This window comes from Gymnogyps californianus, chromosome 4 (genome assembly GCF_018139145.2).
Source record: "Gymnogyps californianus isolate 813 chromosome 4, ASM1813914v2, whole genome shotgun sequence".
NCBI classification, from domain to species: Eukaryota; Metazoa; Chordata; class Aves; order Accipitriformes; family Cathartidae; genus Gymnogyps; species Gymnogyps californianus.
In genome coordinates, this window is record NC_059474.1 from 11,503,072 (window position 1) to 11,521,404 (window position 18,333).

Sequence of the window (18,333 nt, forward strand, 5' to 3'; positions counted from 1 at the left end):
GGACTACCTTTTTTAAAAGATATCATACAATTTGCTGATGATCCATTTTTTCCCTCTCTCCTCATCTCCAGTCAGACAATTAATAAATATTTCTGAAAGGGCTCTGGAATTTTAACACATGGGAATAGATATTCCCCAAAATCTTTCTCGAAGTGTTTTCTTCGTTAATATATTCACGTACCCAAGGATATTCCCCAGTTTGATAATTTATCATGGGTTAAAATACCCCTCACTTAGCAAGGAAGCAGCACTTAAGCGATGTGATTCATGCTCCCAATTGCATGACATCTATAATGAGCAATAAATAGGCATCACGGACAGTCAGGACATGCTACGGGCTGGAAGTTTCCATCCAAAGCACTTAGTGACTATCTGTAAATAATGAATACGTTCATGGGAATCAGCATGGGTTGTGCAGCGTCCTTGAAAGGGGAAAAATTCTCTGCCAGTATCACTAATGGTGAAGGATTCAGTAGGGTTGGGTTTACAGAGATAGTTTACTAAAAAACCCCAAACCATAATTATCAGTTTCTCTGTTTCCCCATCTTCGGGGACCCCTTAAAATTTACTGCAAATTCAGAAAGGAATTCCACAAAGTGTTGCTGCACTTAAGTGCTATTTAACACACATTTGAAGGGTTTTAGGGTTTTCAACCTACAGGAAAAAAGAGGTTCCCACGGCCGTGTTGTCCTCGTCCTTTGCGGGTTCCCTGCCGGAATGGCCATCCAAAATGGGGTATCCCCATGAGATGTGCACAAGACCCTCACCCAGGCGGGGGGGCTGGCCGGGACACCCCTCTGAAATGCTCCCTCTGCTTGTCCCAGCAAGGCCCGGAGGACGGGACCTCCCTCCCCCGGGTCCTGCTCTGCATCCGCGACTTTTTGAGGGCGGGGGAGCCGGAGCAGAGACCTGGCGAACTCCGTGCAGGGGCGGGAGGTGCCCCGGCGGGAGAGGTTTAGGCGGCTCCCCCGGGAGCTGAACGGACCCCCTTCCCCCCGGAGGAGGAGGAGGAGGAAGAGGAAGATGTTACACAGAGGTTTAGAGGCGGTGCAACCATCTTCTGGTTGATCTTTTATTTTATGTTTTTTTAAAGTAAGTATCCAAACCGTCCCACCACCACGTCTGCTCCTCTAAGGGAGCGTTGGACCCGAAAAACGCTGCTTTTGCATCATTGTATCTGCTTTTGCGTTTTGGTGGATCCCGACAGTTTACTGAAGATGTGAATACGGTCTTTATTTGTTTTATTTTTACAGCTAAACTGAACCTGGCTGAAAAACTATTTTTATTTATAAGTATATACATACATACATATATCTCTCTCTCTCTCTCTCAATATATCAACCAGAGGCAGATCTTGGCCAAGAATTTCCTTACCCGTCTGATCTGTTAGGAGGGTGATAGGAACTGAGTGATCTGTTCAGCGCCGCTTTTTTGGCATGGAGAAGGGAGAGCTGATTCCCCTTCCCAGAAAGCCACCTCTGCCCGCAGTGCTGGGGGTTAAACGCCTCCTGCAAAGATCCGGACTCCAAACGTACCACGGGCCCTTAAAAGCAGAGAGGAGCAGAGGTTAGGTAGCAAGTGCTAAAGCCTGTCTTTCATTTCATTTCTATTTTACGACACATCGAGGCAGTGCTGGTGGAGGGAGAGCAAAGGGAGACATCAAACACCACCAGGGTAATTGCATTCACATTGCAGCCAGGCCCGCTCCAGTCCGTGCGGGAGGCGTCAGGGCAGCGGCGGGAGCGGCCGATGCGGCATCACCGTGGCTCACCGGAGGCACTTGTCACACTCGCATACACTTTTTCGGCCCCAAATGTAGCCCTCCGTCTGCTGACTCCCTCCGGAGCCCGGCCCCAAATCCCCACTCCTCCCTGCCCCCTGCGTGGCAGCCGGCCATGCTTTGTACCCACGTCGAGCAAACCCTGCCAAAGGCTCAGGACCCGTCGGAGATGGTGACGGGGGCGGGGGGGATATCCCACGGGCATCCCACGCCATGTGGCCGGCGGGCTGCCCACGCCAGCGATCGGCACGGACCGGGAGCCAGGACTGCTCAGCAGCAGAGACCCCACCGGCAGCGGCAGCGGGGCTGCAGGCCGCAGCCGTGCCGCACCTCCCGCAGCGGCCGCGGATCTGGAGGTCTCCAAAGCCTCGGAGAAAAACATGTACCTGGGAGAGAAATAGAGCCAGAGATGGAAAAAATAAGGGGCCCGCCACCTCTAGTCTAAATCTGGTCTCAAAGCCACCTTTGCCGAAAGCACGGGGAAATCCCTTCTGACCCGCCGGCGGCAGGCAGGAGCTTGCTGCCCAGGGAAAGACTCTTCGCTCAGCAGCCTGCAAAAAAATAAAGGTTTGCCGAGCCACAAAGAGATGGCTGTGGGAGAGAAGGCGGTGGGGGAAGGCGAGGTCCTGCCTTACCGCAGCCACCCTGAGCCCCGCCGGAGGCGGCCCGGGAGCCGCGCCGGCACGGCCCTTGCCCGACGCGGGGGATAGCCCAGGGTGATGGCAATGCCCTCGGCACAAGGGGACCCTCCCGCCCCGCGTTACCCCCGGGCAAGTGACACCGAAAGGAGTTAGGGCAGGGGCCCAGGATGTCTTTCTGACATTAAATTACGAAAATACCGTCACTGGCTGCTTTTTCTGCTCCCTACACAGAGCCCTGCTGGGTGGCTGCAGGGAGACATCCAGTAACCACACGCCCTTTTTCACCTCATCATCATAATAAGCACAAAGAGTATTAAGCACAAAGTGTTAGTTGTCATGTCACTATAGCAATGTAAAAGGTACGTAAACAGAACTAGAAGCTTAAACAAATACCCTATACACACGGACATGTATGTACAAGTGTTGTATTTGCAGGTATAGAATTATACTCATCCTGATCTTGCGTTTCAGGAATACGTCTGAGTATACATGACTTTTCACAAACACAGTTCAGCACACCAAACAGTTATACGTTATGCTAAAGAAATACGGAGAGAAAAAAAGCAAGAGCAAATTTACTCTCATTGAGTATTATACTCTTATACTATTTCTAAGTGGAAAGAAAATAATATTACGTAAGTTCCATGACCACACTGTGGGAACACTTTATAAAATATGGGTACGGGATACATGCATATCGTTTGCACATTGTATATAAAATGTATAGAAGTAACCAGGGTCCACATTTTTCTCTTTATTCCGGGAAGCACACATATATTTTCTGAGTCTGCCAGTCAAACAGAGCTGACGGTTTATGGATGCTTAAGACATACCGGTCAAACTCGTATTTCCTATCCAGCAACACGCACCAAGATGTGCAGAGCATGAAAGCCATGTTCGTTAACATCACTCCTGTGCAACAAGTGACGAATGCACTTTCGCTCGGTTTACAATTCACCAGACTGTTCTCGGTCTCTGCCCAGGTAGGACAGAAAGCAGAACGTGTCCCTGTATATTCCTGCTTTTCCAGAGTCCATTTCAGAGATCTGGCTGTTTGCATTTTTCCGAAGTCTTTGGAAGTGGAATTATTCCTTTTTTTTTTTTTTTTTTCTTCTTTCCTGAAATAGGCCTGACCTCAAAGGTCCCCACCGCCACTCCGGGAAAAGGAGCGGGACCGTTCCGTGCCGCGGAGGCCGGCTCCGCACCCGGCTGCGCCCCGTCCCCGCCGGCCCCCGCGCTGCGGCCGGACACTCCCGCCGGGCAGCAACCGGTGCCCCCGTTTAAAACCGGGAGGGGGAGGCGGGGCTTGGGAAAGGGGTGCTTGTCCAGGAGTATCGTAAAGGGGAACAAGGAGGGATATCCCGGCAGAGGAGGCAGAGCAGGGCAGGAGGAGAGAGCTGATCCGCAGGTGAACATCGCAAGGGCATCTGTGTACTCACCCAAACGTCCACGGGTCTCCGACGTGCACGCTGGATCGGCTCGTCCCTCCGCAAACCTGGCTCGCCTGGTCCCAAGGAAAAAGGCAGAGGACAACTCTCCTGCCCCGGCGCCCTGCAGCGAGGGGGAGTTTTGGGGGGTTGCTGGGGGTCCCTGTCCCGAGGCGGGCGGATCCAGAAGGCTCAGGAAAAGGGGGCAGGCGGAGGGTGGCTTTACGGCTTTCCATTAAGTGGAATTACAATAGGAACTACAATAAAAAAGTCGGGCTGCGGAGGGGGAACGCCAGGAGCCATAGGCTGGGTGCTGGAGCGGGCAGCGCATCGCCGCTGCCTCCCCGCCCGGGGGGTGGGAGATGGGCCGCCGTGGACGGCCCCGTCTTCGATGAGCGGGGGCTGGCTGTCTTTCTAAATAAACTGTACAGACATAATATGCATGTATATATAAAAATATGCATATACACGTATATACACATACATATATAAAGGAAAAGGTTAAATGTCACCAACCGGGCCTCGGGAGACCCTGTAAACGAGGGTCGCCCGCCCTCCCGTGCCGGGCACTCTCCCCTCCACCGGCGGGACAGTCCACGGCCGCGGACACTGCCTGCTCACGGGGGCAGATGTCCTTCCGCCGCCCGCCCCCGTTCAAGTGCCCCAACCGGGGGGCTCCGGGCGGGGGGCAACCTCACCGCTCCGCCGGCAGCCCGCGGCGGTGGCTGCCGGGCCCGCGGGGCCGGTGCAGGCTCTCCGGGCGGCGGAGGGCGCATCTCCTCCGTCCATCGCCGCCGCCGCAGACATGAAAGCGCTCGGCGGGGGTGGGAGGGGGGGTTCATTATTATTAATGATATTAATATAACTGCGATGTCCGCGGCGCGGATTGGCTGGCTGGGCTGCCCGCTGAGCCCGTTGCAGCCAATGGGAGGGCCGGGACGTGGAGCGGCCAAGCCCCCCCCCCCGCCCCGGCCGCGGCCCGTGTGCCGGGGCCGCGCTGCAGCTCCCCCCGCGCCGGGATTTGCTCCCTAATTGACCTAAATAAGGAGCTCGTGAGTGGCAGCCCCGGGGCGGCGCACACACGCGCACACGCACACGCACACGCACCCCGCGCTGCACACACACACGCATACACACACACACACACACACACCCCCCGCGCTGCACACGCACACGCACAAACACACGCACACGCGGCCAGGCACCGGCGGCGCCCGGCCCCGCCGCGCTCCGCGCCCTGCGCTTCCCCTGCGGAAATCCCATTTGCCGCGGCGCTCCTCCAATCGCAGGATTCCCCCTCTCGTGTCCAGCGTTTAACTCGCATGACATTTTTATTTCGTTATTATCGTTTTCGCGCAGAATCTGGCGCCTCCGATGGGTTGTCGGGCTGCTTTTTTTTTTTTTTTCCTTCCCCGTTCCCTTCCCCTCCTCCCCCTCCCCCCTCCCCTCCTAGCTTGCAGGAAATGATGGCAAACCGCGATCTGAAATGATTACTCCGGAAAAAAACCCTTTTATACCAGGAGAGCATCCACGGGGCTAGGCAGAGGCAGGAGGCGGCCGCGGGGCAGCGGGGAGCCGAGGAGCCAGCCGCCGGCGGAGCCGGGACCCCCCCTCCCGCAGTTCTCTCCGACGATGCCGGACGAAGCCACGGAAAACGCCGGCTCCACCTCCGCCCGCGTCTCGTCCTTCTTCATCGAGGACCTGCTGGGCAGCGAGGGCACGGCGGGCGGCGGGGCGCGGCGGGCGGCGGCGGGCGGCGGTGGCCGCGGGGGTCCGCGCTGCGGGCCGCGCTCCCCGCTGCGCCTCGGCGCCCCGGGCTGCCCCCTCCGCGACGCCGCCGTCGGCTGGTACCGCCGAGCGCACGCCGCTTTCCTGGGCTGCGCCAGCCCCGACAGTAAGTCGCCTTTCCCTACCCTTAATCGCCGGGCCCGGCTGGGGCTGGGGGGGGTGGGGTGGGGGGGCGGGGGGTGTCTCTGCTCCCCCCGGGGGGGGCTCGGGTCGCGGAGCGGGATGCGCGGAGTGCCCCCGAAGCCCTCGCCCTGCCTCCCCAGGGCGAATCTCCCCTGCCCAGGGCAAATCTCCGGAAACGCTCACGGTGTGTCAAGCACCTGGAGCCTCCGCCTCGCCGCCCAAAATGTAAACAGGGGTTGTTCGCTTGCTCGGGGGTTTTTCTTTCCCCTTTTCCCCCCATCCCTTTTTCTTTCTTCTCTTTTCATAAGAGGGAGGTCCGGCTTTTTTTGACGCCCCAGCAAGCCGGAAAGCTGGGAGCACCGTCCCTAGCAGCGCAGCGGCGAGTTTGGAAAGCCGGGGGAGCAGCTGGGCTCGGGCCCCTGCGCCCCGGCCGCCCCTTCCCGCGGAGCCGGCCCCGCTGCTCTCCCTCCTCCCGCAGCGCGGCTCCGCGCAGCGCGGCAGGGGCAGGCAGCGGCCTGTCACCGCGGGGACCCCGCTGGAAAGGGCGCTGGAGGAAAAGCCTGGGTTCAGGGGCAAGAAATTAACATCTGAAAAAGTTTATGGGCTGCGATCAGTGGTTATTTTTATCCTGATAGAAAAAATATTGTCCCTCGGCGCATCTCTGTGATCCTATACGAGCCAGTAGAGTTCTCACGACTGCTCAATAAGAAAGAGGCGTGATTTGTCATCCAAAGAGTTCCTTTTTACGGTGATGGATTTATTAATATTTTTAATTTCTCTCAAAAGTACATCTAGAAAACGACTCCGGAAACAACGGCCTTGTTTTTCTCGCTTTTTTTCCTTTTATTTTTTCCCTCTGTTCTATAAAGAGTAGGAAATATTTTTTTCCCCTTTGAAATTGCAAATGGAAAGCACAATGTTGGAAACTCCACGGAGACATGCTGGGAGGCAATGTCCCCATATTAGAGTAGCTGACCCGATCCATTCGGTTTAAGTTCAGAATCACGTGAAGCGAAAATATTTCTTTCTTACCTCCCTTTGTATACACACACGCACTACTATACTTACTCCTCTTACACACAGCAATATGCTTACCTACGTACTTGTACGTAATATGTGTACATATGTGTGTAAATATATGTGTTTGTATAAATAAGAGTTCACATGTATTCATATGTGTACATACATATATAAAAAGTATATACATCTATGCATATATACGTGTGTGTATACATATGCATGTACACTTGTATTTCTGTGTACAAAACGTATCTAAAAATATATGTACACACACATACATATATATGTGTGCGTTTAGGTACGTGCGTACGCTTAGATGTGTATACACATACGCAGATGTATGAGTATGTACGTAGATGAGTATATGTATATATACACGAACTATAATTTCTGTGCTTCTATATAAGTATGCTTGCGCGTGTGTGGATATACTCACAAATATTTGGGAGCTTATCACAAGAGGCAGAGCAGCGGTAGGAACCCTTGCCCGGGGCCCCTCGCCCTTCAGGCGCCCTCGGCACCCCGGCCCTGCTTTCTCCGCAGCCGCGTTATTTCCTCCCCCGGTGAGCGGGGCGAGGGGCAGGCGCTCCCTCTGGGTCAGCCGGCGGCTGGGCGATACCGCTCTCCCTCCCCCCCCCCCCCAACCCCCGCCCCGCTCCCCGGAGCAGCGGCCCCGCTTCCCAGCGCTCTGCCTCTCTCCGCAGCCAGCGACCGGGACTCGCCCGAGCTGCCCGAGGAGCCGGCGGAGCGGGCGGGCGGCGGCGGGCGGGCGGCGGCGCGGGGCCCGGCGGGCGGGCGGCAGGGGCCGGGCGGCCGCGAGGAGGAGGAGGAGCGCGGCGAGGAGCCGGGAGAGCCGGAGCAACGCGCCGCCGGCCGCAAGAAGAAGACGCGCACCGTGTTCAGCCGCAGCCAGGTCTTCCAGCTGGAGTCCACCTTCGACGTGAAGCGCTACCTGAGCAGCTCGGAGCGGGCCGGGCTGGCCGCCTCGCTGCACCTCACCGAGACCCAGGTGAAGATCTGGTTCCAGAACCGCCGCAACAAGTGGAAACGGCAGCTGGCCGCCGACCTGGAGGCGGCCAACCTCTCCCACGCCGCCCAAAGGATAGTGCGGGTCCCCATTTTGTACCACGAGAACTCGCCGGCGAGCGCCTTGGGCTTCACGCTGCCCCACATGTCGCCCCCCTTGGTGGGCTTCTCCAGCAGCGTCAGCTACCCCCTCGGCACCTTCCCCGCCGCCTCCCTCCCTTTCCTACGGTCGCAGATGACAGGACTCGTCTGAGCGCCCACCTGTGCCGGGACCGCGGCCCCCTCGCCCCCTCCCCCGGCTTCCAGCTCCACCCCCCTTCCTCCTCGGACTTTTTATTTCCAACTTACACGTTTCTCGATTTTCAGCTTTTTGACTTTTTTTTTTTTTTTTTTTTTTTACGTGCAATAAACTTACTTTTGGGGTTAACTCGGAGCGACGCGCAGCAGCCGGAGCGAACCGAAAGGACTACGAGGACCCCAGCCCTGAGCCGGGAGCGGGTCGGCGGGGCTCCCCCCGCCGCGCGTCCAAAGAAAATGCAGCCCCGTGGCAGCGGGAAAGCCCTTACCGCCGCCTCGGCCCCGGGGTGACACAGACCGGCGTTTTCCGGGGGGCAGCAGCCCCCCAGACCCTTCCTCCCCCTCGCAGAGCTGCCGAGTGTGAGACGAATGTACGGAACCGCCGGGGCCGGAGGCGCTTCCCGGCCCCGCCGCCCCCGCCCCACGGACGGCGAAACCTCGGGGCCCCCGCCGCGGCCAAGGACCTTCCCCGGGTCCTCCGCTGCCCCGGGCCAGCCCTCCTGCCGGGGAAACCTTTCGTTTTTCCCCCTGCCTCGGCTGCTTTCCGTGCAGAGCGGGGGGACCCTGCGGATCCCCGCCTCCAGCAGCTTCTCCAGGGCCCTTTGTTTTAGCCACTTAATTCGTACAGATTCCCCCCCCCCCCCATTGTTACTCTCATTTTCATACGATCGATACCCAAGCATGTGCTGATGCCCCCTGGTCCTTCTCGATGCAGGCTTTTTGATTTGAAACAACTTGAAAGCAAATTGTTGGAAAGAATTCGCCCCGCTGAAGACCGAGCTGTGAGGATTTGGTTTCTTCGTTTTCGTTTTATTTCCCTGACAAACTATCGGCTAAAATACACGGTTAAATATATATATATATATATATATAAAATTCAACATACTGTATTTTACCAGTGGGCTTGCCACTTATTTCGGTCTCCTGGGAAGGCTGAGGAAAACGCCCCTCGGCTTGTCCGTCTCTTATGGGATCGGTTTGTGTAATCGATTAATAGTTCGCACTGGCAATTAAAAAGGAAGGAAAGAAAAATAATCAGATGGGGACAGACTGGGGAGCTGTATGGCTAGTTATGCAAGCTAACCTGTGATGTGATATTGTATGAAGTATTATGCATGCCAAGCTATTTTTTTTCCTTTAATAACTGTTTTGTTTCCCCCTCTCTACCCACTGCTAAAATGAATATCGGGTCCATCATTGTTTCTAAAGGTTTGAATGTCTTTTTCCGAATATTAAGGGGGAAATGACCATACAAAACCTAGCCTTGGTGGAAGGTCAAGCTTTGATCGTACGTTTTAGGGCGTAATCAGATGTAACTGAATCGACCAGCTCGGAGCACTCGGTGTTCCCGCAGGGAAAGCCGGGTGCTGGATGTATTGAGGTATGTGCATGCGGAGCTGTCTCCAGTGAAGGAAGAGCGATCTAATTCTTACTATTTCCTACGCTTTACGTTATGTCTGGAGCAATCTCATGGTTTCTTATTATGAAATCGATCGGCGAGATGCGGCGGAGCTTCAGCTTTGTTACGAAACCTGGGAAGAAGAGTCAGGGGCGGATTATAATCTCTCCACCGCTTTTTTTTTTTTTTTTTTTTTTTCCCCTCTTTGGCCTGAAACATGGCTCTGGGCATCAGCCTGCACAGTTGAAGTCAGGACGCTGAAAGCCTCAAAACCACTCAAGAATGAAATAAATATATGTATATTCCGGGTTCCTGAGAAAAGTGCTAACTTGCCGGGATGCTCGTTTCGGCTGGAGTCCCGTTTCTGGAAGCTGTTTTTGGTTTGTTCGGGGTTGTTTTTTTTTTTCCCCCAACCGCTCTGAAATCCCTCTTCTCACTCCGGGACATCTTCTCCAGCTGTTTTCTTTGCATATCCGTCAAACACCCGAGTTTGGGGCGAAAACTTCTAAAGCCTGGTCCCCGAGCAGTGTAAGAAGGACGGGGAAGCGGCGGGGTTGGGGGTGCCGGTGCCCCGGACGGGACCCGCCGGCCGCGGGGGGAGCGGCTGGGGTGGACTTCAGCCTTTTCATGCGCAGAGGAGGTGACTTGGGGCGATGTTTCTTCCTCGGGGCGCAACCACTTGATTTGATACCGTTCAGAGCCTGGCTACCCCTGGAAGAAAGCGGCCAGACCGTTTCCCTTGTCATACCCAGCTCCCCAGCTCTCCCAGTGTTACCTACTGGAGTAAAATCCTGACTCACTACAGTCATATCAGAGTAGATTGTAATCCAACGCGAAACTAAACACGCCTGCCACTCTCCACATGCCTTTTCTTTGGAGTAACATATGAGATTATTATACTTCTGATTCTACTAAATATTCTTTTCCTGAAGTTAAGGAACTGGCAGGGCTAAATGATCAATCGGATTTTTAAAATGTGTTTTGACATTAGTTTGTTTGTTTTTTAAAGACGTGCTGATTATATCAATAAACAGATTTTTTTTCATACACTGTATTTGTAACTTATGATCGTAGTAAAATATTAAAAGGTGCAAGACGTGAATTCATCTAAGAAAAAGTGCTTACTTATGCCTTATTCTGTACATGCAGAAAGTGCTTTATAGTGGCTTATTAAAAGTATGTGCTGAAAGTAGGAACATATACGCCTCAGGTTTCTTTACCTCGTAGCTTTTTTAATGACGCTTTTCATTGTACCTGATGGCAAGAAATTTCTGCAGGATGCTGAGAAACAGCTAGCAGAAGACATAGTCCCTGATGTATGTGCATCGACGATTTCAAATTAGGCAACACCCCCCCCCCCCCCCCCAGCCCATCCCTCAAATCAGGACAGCAGATTCCTCGCAGTTTTCTTCCCTGTGTATATTTTTTATTAAACAAATCAAAGAGGCAAGAGTCACGCTTTGTGCTTCTTCTGCTATAAGAAAAATGTTGGCGGACTGTAAAGCTCAAAGTAGTTTCGCAAAGGCTGTTTGCGACATATAGAGACATACGTTGCTGCTTTATAGATCAAAGCAACCTCAGAATAGCTTTAAAATAAATCCAGTTATACTACAGCTGTAATATTATTATGCAGCATAAATCCTTGTCTGTTGACATTTATTTAATGAATGTTGCTACAACAGCTTAGCTAGATGGCACTCCAGAGGCGAGGCAAAGGAAAACCTTGCCAGACTACTCACAAAGATAACTTGTGTTTATTGGACGCTAATAAAAATAATTAGTGAAAAGATTTATTTTTTATTTTAAGCAGAGCAAACGAAAATCAAAATAGGGTCTGAACTGACCTTCTGAAATAAATTCCTGGTGCAGCTGTCATAAGATGTTATTATTAATTACACTTTAAATGAAAATGATCGATATGCTGAAAAGCACCTTGTTAAATGGCTACTTTGCAAATGGTACATTGCTCACCGGCTTAAGATGGCCTATAACTTTTCTCGTAGGCATGGGTCTAAAATATTCATGCAAATCAATACTTGATAAATCTCATAGGTGCGCGCTGGCTCCACTGCTGAACAATATATTTGGATCGATTTTTTTTTTTTTTCTTTTATACTGCATTACCTTGGAATAGTCTGTCTCTGCTCCTGTGAACATGTCAGCCGGGCGGGGTGCGCGCCCCGCTCTCACCATCGATCGGAGGGAGACTCGCTCCAGACTTCAGCGGACTCGCAGTATTTAGTGCTCTCAGTCTCAAATTAGATCCAGGCAATTTTCTTACATTTCCCGTCCCATTCCCGATGAATATAACTTTCTGGAGGATTTCTTAATGTTCCACTTAACTATCCTGAGTTTCTCAACTCTTCTTATGGATCCTACGTTTTAATTTCTATGTAGTGAGATACACGAATGTCTATTAAAAAAAGATATTAATGAAAATCTAGATATGCGCCTAAAATTTAAAGCTTTCTCTTTTCTTTTCTTTTCTTTTCTTTTCTTTTCTTTTCTTTTCTTTTCTTTTCTTTTCTTTTCTTTTCTTTTCTTTTCTTTTTTTTTTTTTTTTTTTTTTTTTTTTTTTTTTTTTTTCTTTTCTTTCTTTTCTTTTCTTTTCTTTTCTTTCTTTTCTTTTCTTTTCTTTTCTTTTCTCTTTTCTTTTTCTTTTCTTTTCTTTTCTTTTCTTTTCTTTTTCTTTTCTTTTCTTTTTTTTTTCTTTTCTTTTTCTTTTTTCTTTTTCTTTCTTTTTTCTCTTCTCTTCTCTTCTCTTCTCTTCTCTTCTCTTCTCTTCTCTTCTCTTCTCTTCTCTTCTCTTCTCTTCTCTTCTCTTCTCTTCTCTTCTCTTCTCTTCTCTTCTCTTCTCTTCTCTTCTCTTCTCTTCTCTTCTCTCTCTCTTCTCTCTCCCTTCTCTCTCCTTTTCTCTTTAGCAATTCCGGTCTATTGAACAGCCGAGAACTACTAGCTTTATTCGGAAATCCCCTCTAGGATTTTACTGCACGCCTCTCGTATCAAGCGCAGAGGTTGCAGGAAGGCGATTTAGCTGAGGACTTTGAACTGACCTCAGAGGGAAACAAAAGGTTTCGAAAAGGGATGCTCTGTCCCGGGGTCACATCATGGCCCGATCCGCCTGTGTCCCGCACCTCTGGGTTGAAGGAGTCGGCTTAGCGCGCCCAGCTCCCCGGAAAAGCCTGTTTGTCTGTGACACTTGTAGCTGCCTTCCTGTGGGACTCCAGGGAGAGGTGCTTTCCAGCTAGTGAAACCGTTTTCTCTCCCCTCCCATCCTGCCCGCGATGCCGGGCGCAGGCGAGGGATGTCCCCGCCGCCCCGAACCGCTGCCTGAGCCCGGGGGGCGGCGGCGGGTCCCCGCCGGCGAGGGGGGAGACCACAACAGCAATCGGCAATTTACGCCCAGCTGCTGCTGAACCGCAAAATCGAGTTTATTTTAGGGACCTGCAGCGCTAAGGTAGCCAAAGCCACCTGGTTGTTTTAATGAACTTTTCAGACAGGGCTTCTGTTCTGGACCCACTCGCCGGGGCTGTGTCCCGGGAGAGCAGCGGGGACGGCTTAAAGACCGCTGCAAGGTGCCGGTGTGTCCGCAGTTACCGGGGTCTTATTTGCAACGGGACGTGAAACCAGAGAGGGCCTATTTTAGCCTCGAGTACATCGGGGGGTAAAACAAGCCCGATTCCGTAAGCCAAGCGAAATCGGACTCTTTGGTGTTTCTGTTGAATCTAATCAGATTTCATTTCCATCAGATTTAGATTTAGAGTAGGAGACCTTTTATGCTCCGAGGTAAAATGGAAATAAAGATACGTGTGCCGGGCGATTTCCGGTAAAAAGCTTTCCCAGGTAAAAGGTTTCCACTCAGCATGATGTTAGCTTCTAATACAGGAATATATTATTCAAAGAAAAATGTTCGCTCTTCCTGCGCTGCCGCTGTGCGGTACCGGCCTCCACGTCACGACACGTCCCGGACGACAGGATTTCTCCCAGATAAAATACAAATGAAGCGCGGGATTAAAAAGTACCACTGTCGGAAAATCTCTACCTATCGTAACGATAACTGTTGCTTTTAATCGGAGTGATTATGCACCTTGTCCGACGGCCTTTCGGAGCCTGGGGAGTGAATTGCGATAGTGCGGAGCAGTGCTGCGTGGGAAGAGTCACGCTGGACCCCCTCTTGGGCAGCGAGACCCCCTTTGCTGGCTCAGTCCCGGGCAGCTGATCCTCGCAGAAAGCGGAGACTCCGGCCAAAGCCGCCCCTGCCCGGCGGCCGCTCTCACCCAGCCCCTGCCCGGGGCTGCGCTCCCCACGCCCCGGGGCCGGTCACTCGGAAAAGCCTCTGACTTTTGGCAAGGTCTCTCGCCCCGCCGCCCCGTCGGACACCGCTCCCCCCCCCCCCCCCAGCAGCTCGGGGCCAAATGCGGGCGGGCCAGGGCTCGGAGGGGTTTGCTGGGGGCCGGGAGAGGGTTCGGGGGCCTCCTCCGCCCTCCCCCGCGGCAGCCCCGCTGCAGAGCGCTCCCTCCGTGGGGGTGCGCTTTGCAGGCGGTTGTCTGGGTTTTGAAGGATACGGCTTTACCTGTTGGCATGCGAAGCCAAGTCTTTCACTCCCCCCTAAAGATAAGGGGGACCCTAGCAGAGGGCATAGGGAGCCCCGTACGGATCTGGCTTGTAGGACTCGCTGCAGGGGGACCCCGGAGGCCCCCCATCCTCTTGTTGCCAGTGAATTGCTTCCAACCTGCCTCAGCGGCTGGGGAGATCTGGCACTGTAGTGTGTTCCCTCACTTCACAGTTTGTCAGGGGAAAAAAAAATCGTTTTTGTAAAGCGGCCAAACGGGGCTGGGAAAGGAGGACAGACTTTTCCCGGCGGGGTGTTACCGGGTTCTCTCAGGGCTGGGCTTGGACTGCTCGGGGGGTGGAGGGGGCCGCGGTGAAAAAAAGTAGGAGATAAAACGTATGTCTCCTTCTTCAATTTCCTTCTAATTTTCTGCCTTCTTCAAGTCTTCCTTTTTCTTCCAAGAAAATGTCTTCTAGGAAAACACACTGAGTCAATGCATTTGCTTTTTAAAATGGATTTTTGCGGGACTAAAAGGGAAACGGTTTGCAGCAAGAACAGATGTGAGCACCTGGGACGTGCCTCACTCACAGACAGCGGGAAGGGAGGCCGAGACAGGAGTGCAGGGGCAAAGACCGACCTGAGCTGGCATCCAAGTCCCCCATGCTCCAAGTTTTACCAGCTCACACGGAATCTCTTAATTTATCTTTTCAGCTGCTTCTTCGCATTTTGTACCACTGTTCCTTGTCCCTTCTCTCGCCCTATCACGCTCTCTTGATGGGACATTTCGCTCCACCAGAACCACCAGCTTATACAGGAGATTGCAAGATAAATGCAACGAATTGGGCATTTGGCCAATAATCGGGTTGATGGAAGACAGATATATATGTATAAGTTTTTTTTTTTCGCCTGGTGGAAAACGTATAGCTCTCCGTTAGGCTGCATTAAAATCTGAGTGCATTTATATAGTGAAACAAATTTTCTTGAAAAAGAGCTGAAACCCGCTCTCCCAAGAACCAGTACGTTAAAGAATAACGCAGTCCAAAGTCTTAAGATGTCCTGATTTTAGCTCACGGAATCTCTGGCATCACAATATTTAAGAGCCTGTCAGCGCTTCTATTGTCAACTCTTTTTCAAGGGTTTCTCGCTTGCCCTCAGCAGTTTTCGTGGTGGGAACCTCGAGATTCGTACTAAAAGGCCTCTTAAAAGTCGGTTGGAAACATTTCTCTGGCTTTACACAGGGGCGCAGGGAGCGAGAGCATCCCCTGAGATCCACAGCTGATGGCGGCTCTAACGCAGCTGGGCGCCCCGCCTTGAGTACTGCAAACCGTTTTTAAAACGTTGCAGTGCTGGTAGGTGGTGGGGAGCAAAAGTTCTCCAGATAATACAGAAACACATCGATCCTTCCCCAAGTCCCACAGCATCTCCCACAGCACAGGCGAACGCTTCTCCATCCTCCAAAAGGCACACCTTGGACGTACTCAAACACACACACGCACACCGACACTTTCTCACCGTTCCCGTACCAAGTGCAGGATCTCATACAACTTTTAGCTCTTGAAAACTACAGAAGAGCTCTGCAGACCCGCGGGGGTGTGTGGGGTGTGTGGGGGGGTGGATTTCGGCGTGGCCTGACACTACGGAGCTCCTCAGGAGGAAAAGGGATCCCTTTCTCCCTAGGGGAACTCTGCATACTCGGCCTGAGGGTCTGCAGGTGGAAGGACCACAGGGAAGGGACTCGGGCTGTATGAATTACTCTTCCCCAGGGCCCCCCACCCCCTTGCAATGGCATGGATAATCTGCAGCAAATGCCTTCAGCAGACTCTCTGGGGTCGTGCCAGGTGCTGTATAAACACACGGAAGGGTTTCGCCGGCTCCCAGCTTCCCCTGTCCCTCCTGCCCTCTCTCACTGCCATCACTGCCTTTCCTTGTCTCACTCCACCCAATTCCCCTGCTCTCGTTTCCAGTCCTCTCTCCCCATCCTTCTCCTCCTTCACTCCAGAGATCTCCGTCCTGCCATCCCACCTCCTCTTCGCCTTTCCCGTGGGCTCTCTTGGGCCTGGCTCTGCCTCCCCCCCCCCAGCAGTGAAGGACCCGGGCAGGACGACAGCCCGCCCTGCCCTGCCCCGGCTGCCCAGGGCACCCTTTCGGGGCGCACCTCACCGCCAGCGAGGAAAGGCGCACCTTGGCATGCCCCCCCCCCCCCCCCCCCCTTCCTGCCCGCTTCCCTCCAGCTCCTGCTCCTTTTCCTTCCTCGCTCCCTCTCTTCCCTGCCGCCCCCCTTCCCTCTCTCCCTCCCCTGCGCCGCTCCCCCCGTCCTCAGTCCTTTGGCTCCCTCTAGCTCCATCCCCTCCCTCCGCCGCCCCGACCCCTCCTCCCTCCCCCCCGACCCATCCTTCCCTCCGCCTCGGCTGCCGCTGCGCCCTCCCGCCGCAGCCAGTCCTGCGGCGCAGCACGGCTCGGCTCGGCTCGGCTCGGCGCGCCATGGTGCAGCTCGGGGGCGGCCGCCGAGCCCCACCGCCGGCCCCGGCCGCGCCGCCGGCCTTCAGCATCGACAGCATCCTGCAGCCCGGCCCCCGCCGCCCGGCCCGGGAGCAGGGCAGAGCCCGCTGCGCGCTGCCGGAGGAGGAGGAAGAGGAGGAGGAAGAGGGGCCTGCGGAGCAAGACCCCAGTAAAGGCTCCAGCAACTCGGGTACAGAGCCGGCATCCCACCTCCGGCTGTCTCGCACGTCGGGTCGCAGCCCGGCCCCCACCCAGGCGGTGGCCCCGGCCCGGCCCGCAGCCTGGCACCCGGCGGGGGTCTGCCCCGGGCCTGGCCAGCGCCGCCGGGCCGGGACCGCGCACACGCACACGCAGACATACACACATACGCACACGCACACGCAGACATACACACATACACACACGCACACGCCGCCGCGGCGCCCACGCAGCCGGAGGAGGAACTGAGGCTCCGCGGACGGACGGGAGGAGATGCCACCGGCACACGCACACGCACCAACCTGCTTCCAGGGGCTTTCCCAGGGCGTTCTACCCCCCTCCCGGCCTCCTTGGTTGTTTGTCCCGTGTCCAGGAGCCCCTGACTGCTCTGTCATGCAGCTGGCAGCGAGATTTCCTTAGATCCTTACTGGAAGCTCCTCACCCTTCTTCTCCCCTCCGGAGGGTGGGGGGGGGGCCGTGGCTAGCTCTGGACAACCCCCTCCCCATCCTACCCCCTCCCCCCTTCGGCCTCGGCCCCGCTCCCTAGCGCTCAGCCGGGCCGTGCGTGCATGCGGGGCGGGGGCGCGGGCTGCGGCGGGGGGGGCTGATGCTTGTGCTTTGCCGTTGCAGGCAGCGAGCCCCGCCGGCTCCGGGCGGAGGGGACGAGCCGTGGCCTCCGTCCGGAGTCCGAAGGTGGCGGCGGCGGTGTGGGCTCCCAGCTCCCCGCGGAGGGGCTGCGCGGCCCCCGGCAGCCGCCGCGGCAGGCCGGGGGCTGCGGCGGGGAGAGCGGCAGGTCGCCGGCGGCGGGCGGCAGGAAGAAGACGCGGACCATCTTCTCCAAGAGCCAGGTCTTGCAGCTGGAGTCCACCTTCGACGTGAAGCGCTACCTGAGCAGCTCGGAGCGGGCCGGGCTGGCCGCCGCGCTGCACCTCACCGAGACCCAGGTGAAGATCTGGTTCCAGAACCGCCGCAACAAGCTCAAGAGACAGATGTCGGCCGAGCCCGAGGGCCCGGGCCCGGGGCCGGCGGAGCCCGCCGGGGAGCCGCCGCCCCCGCCGCCGCCGCGGCTCTCTCCTTCCCGGCCCTTTACAAGGACAGCACCCTGCTCAGCCGCTGCTTGCTGCCGCTGCCCTTCCCCCTGCTCTACCCGGGCAGCGCCATCCCCTACCTCTGCCTCCCCGGGCCGGGCAAACACTTCAGCCTGGTGGACGGGGACGTATAGCCGCTCCCCCCGGCCCCCGACCTTCCTCTTGCCGGGGGCCGCCCCGACGTTATTTATGGCCCCGCCGTGTCGGTGGGGTGTCCGCCTTCGCCACAGCCGGCGGCAGCCGGCCCACGGAGGGGCCGCCCGGGCTCCCCCCACCCGTGTCCGTGGGCCGCCGACACGTTGTTAAAGCTTCAAAGGGCGCTGCCAGCCCGCCCTCGCTCTTGCAGCGTTTTTTCTCTGGTCAGGACGGAGGAGAAAACACGGAGCCACCAAAGAAACTGGGATGTGTTCTGCCTCCCTCCCTCCCAAATTATCCCGTACCCCTATTCCAGGGGAGCCGATGCTCTGCCTCAGCCCACGGGGACTGTGTCCCCGC

The 18,333-nt window shown here is 55.3% G+C and overlaps 2 protein-coding genes across 2 annotated transcripts; both read left to right on the top strand.

Moving 5' to 3' along the window:
• Nucleotides 1-5,413: 5,413 nt before the first annotated feature.
• Nucleotides 5,414-8,058, top strand: LOC127016136 (homeobox protein HMX1). Its single transcript, XM_050896469.1, has 2 exons — nt 5,414-5,742; nt 7,484-8,058. The coding sequence occupies exons 1-2, from the start codon at nt 5,481-5,483 to the stop codon at nt 8,056-8,058; spliced, it is 837 nt and encodes a 278-aa protein (XP_050752426.1). The 5' UTR covers nt 5,414-5,480.
• An 8,476-nt stretch (nt 8,059-16,534) lies between these two features.
• LOC127016232 (homeobox protein HMX2-like) lies at nt 16,535-17,972 on the top strand. Its single transcript, XM_050896607.1, is given in 3 exon segments — nt 16,535-16,742; nt 17,381-17,794; nt 17,797-17,972. Coding segments are annotated over 3 exon segments (798 nt in total).
• Nucleotides 17,973-18,333: the final 361 nt, after the last annotated feature.

Coding starts and splice junctions, on each gene's coding strand:
- LOC127016136 (XM_050896469.1), top strand. CDS start 5,481: ATGCCGGACGAAGCCACGGAAAACGCCGGCTCCACCTCCGCCCGCGTC. Junction 5,743..7,483: donor GGGCTGCGCCAGCCCCGACA/GTAAGTCGCCTT, acceptor CTCTCTCCGCAG/CCAGCGACCGGGACTCGCCC.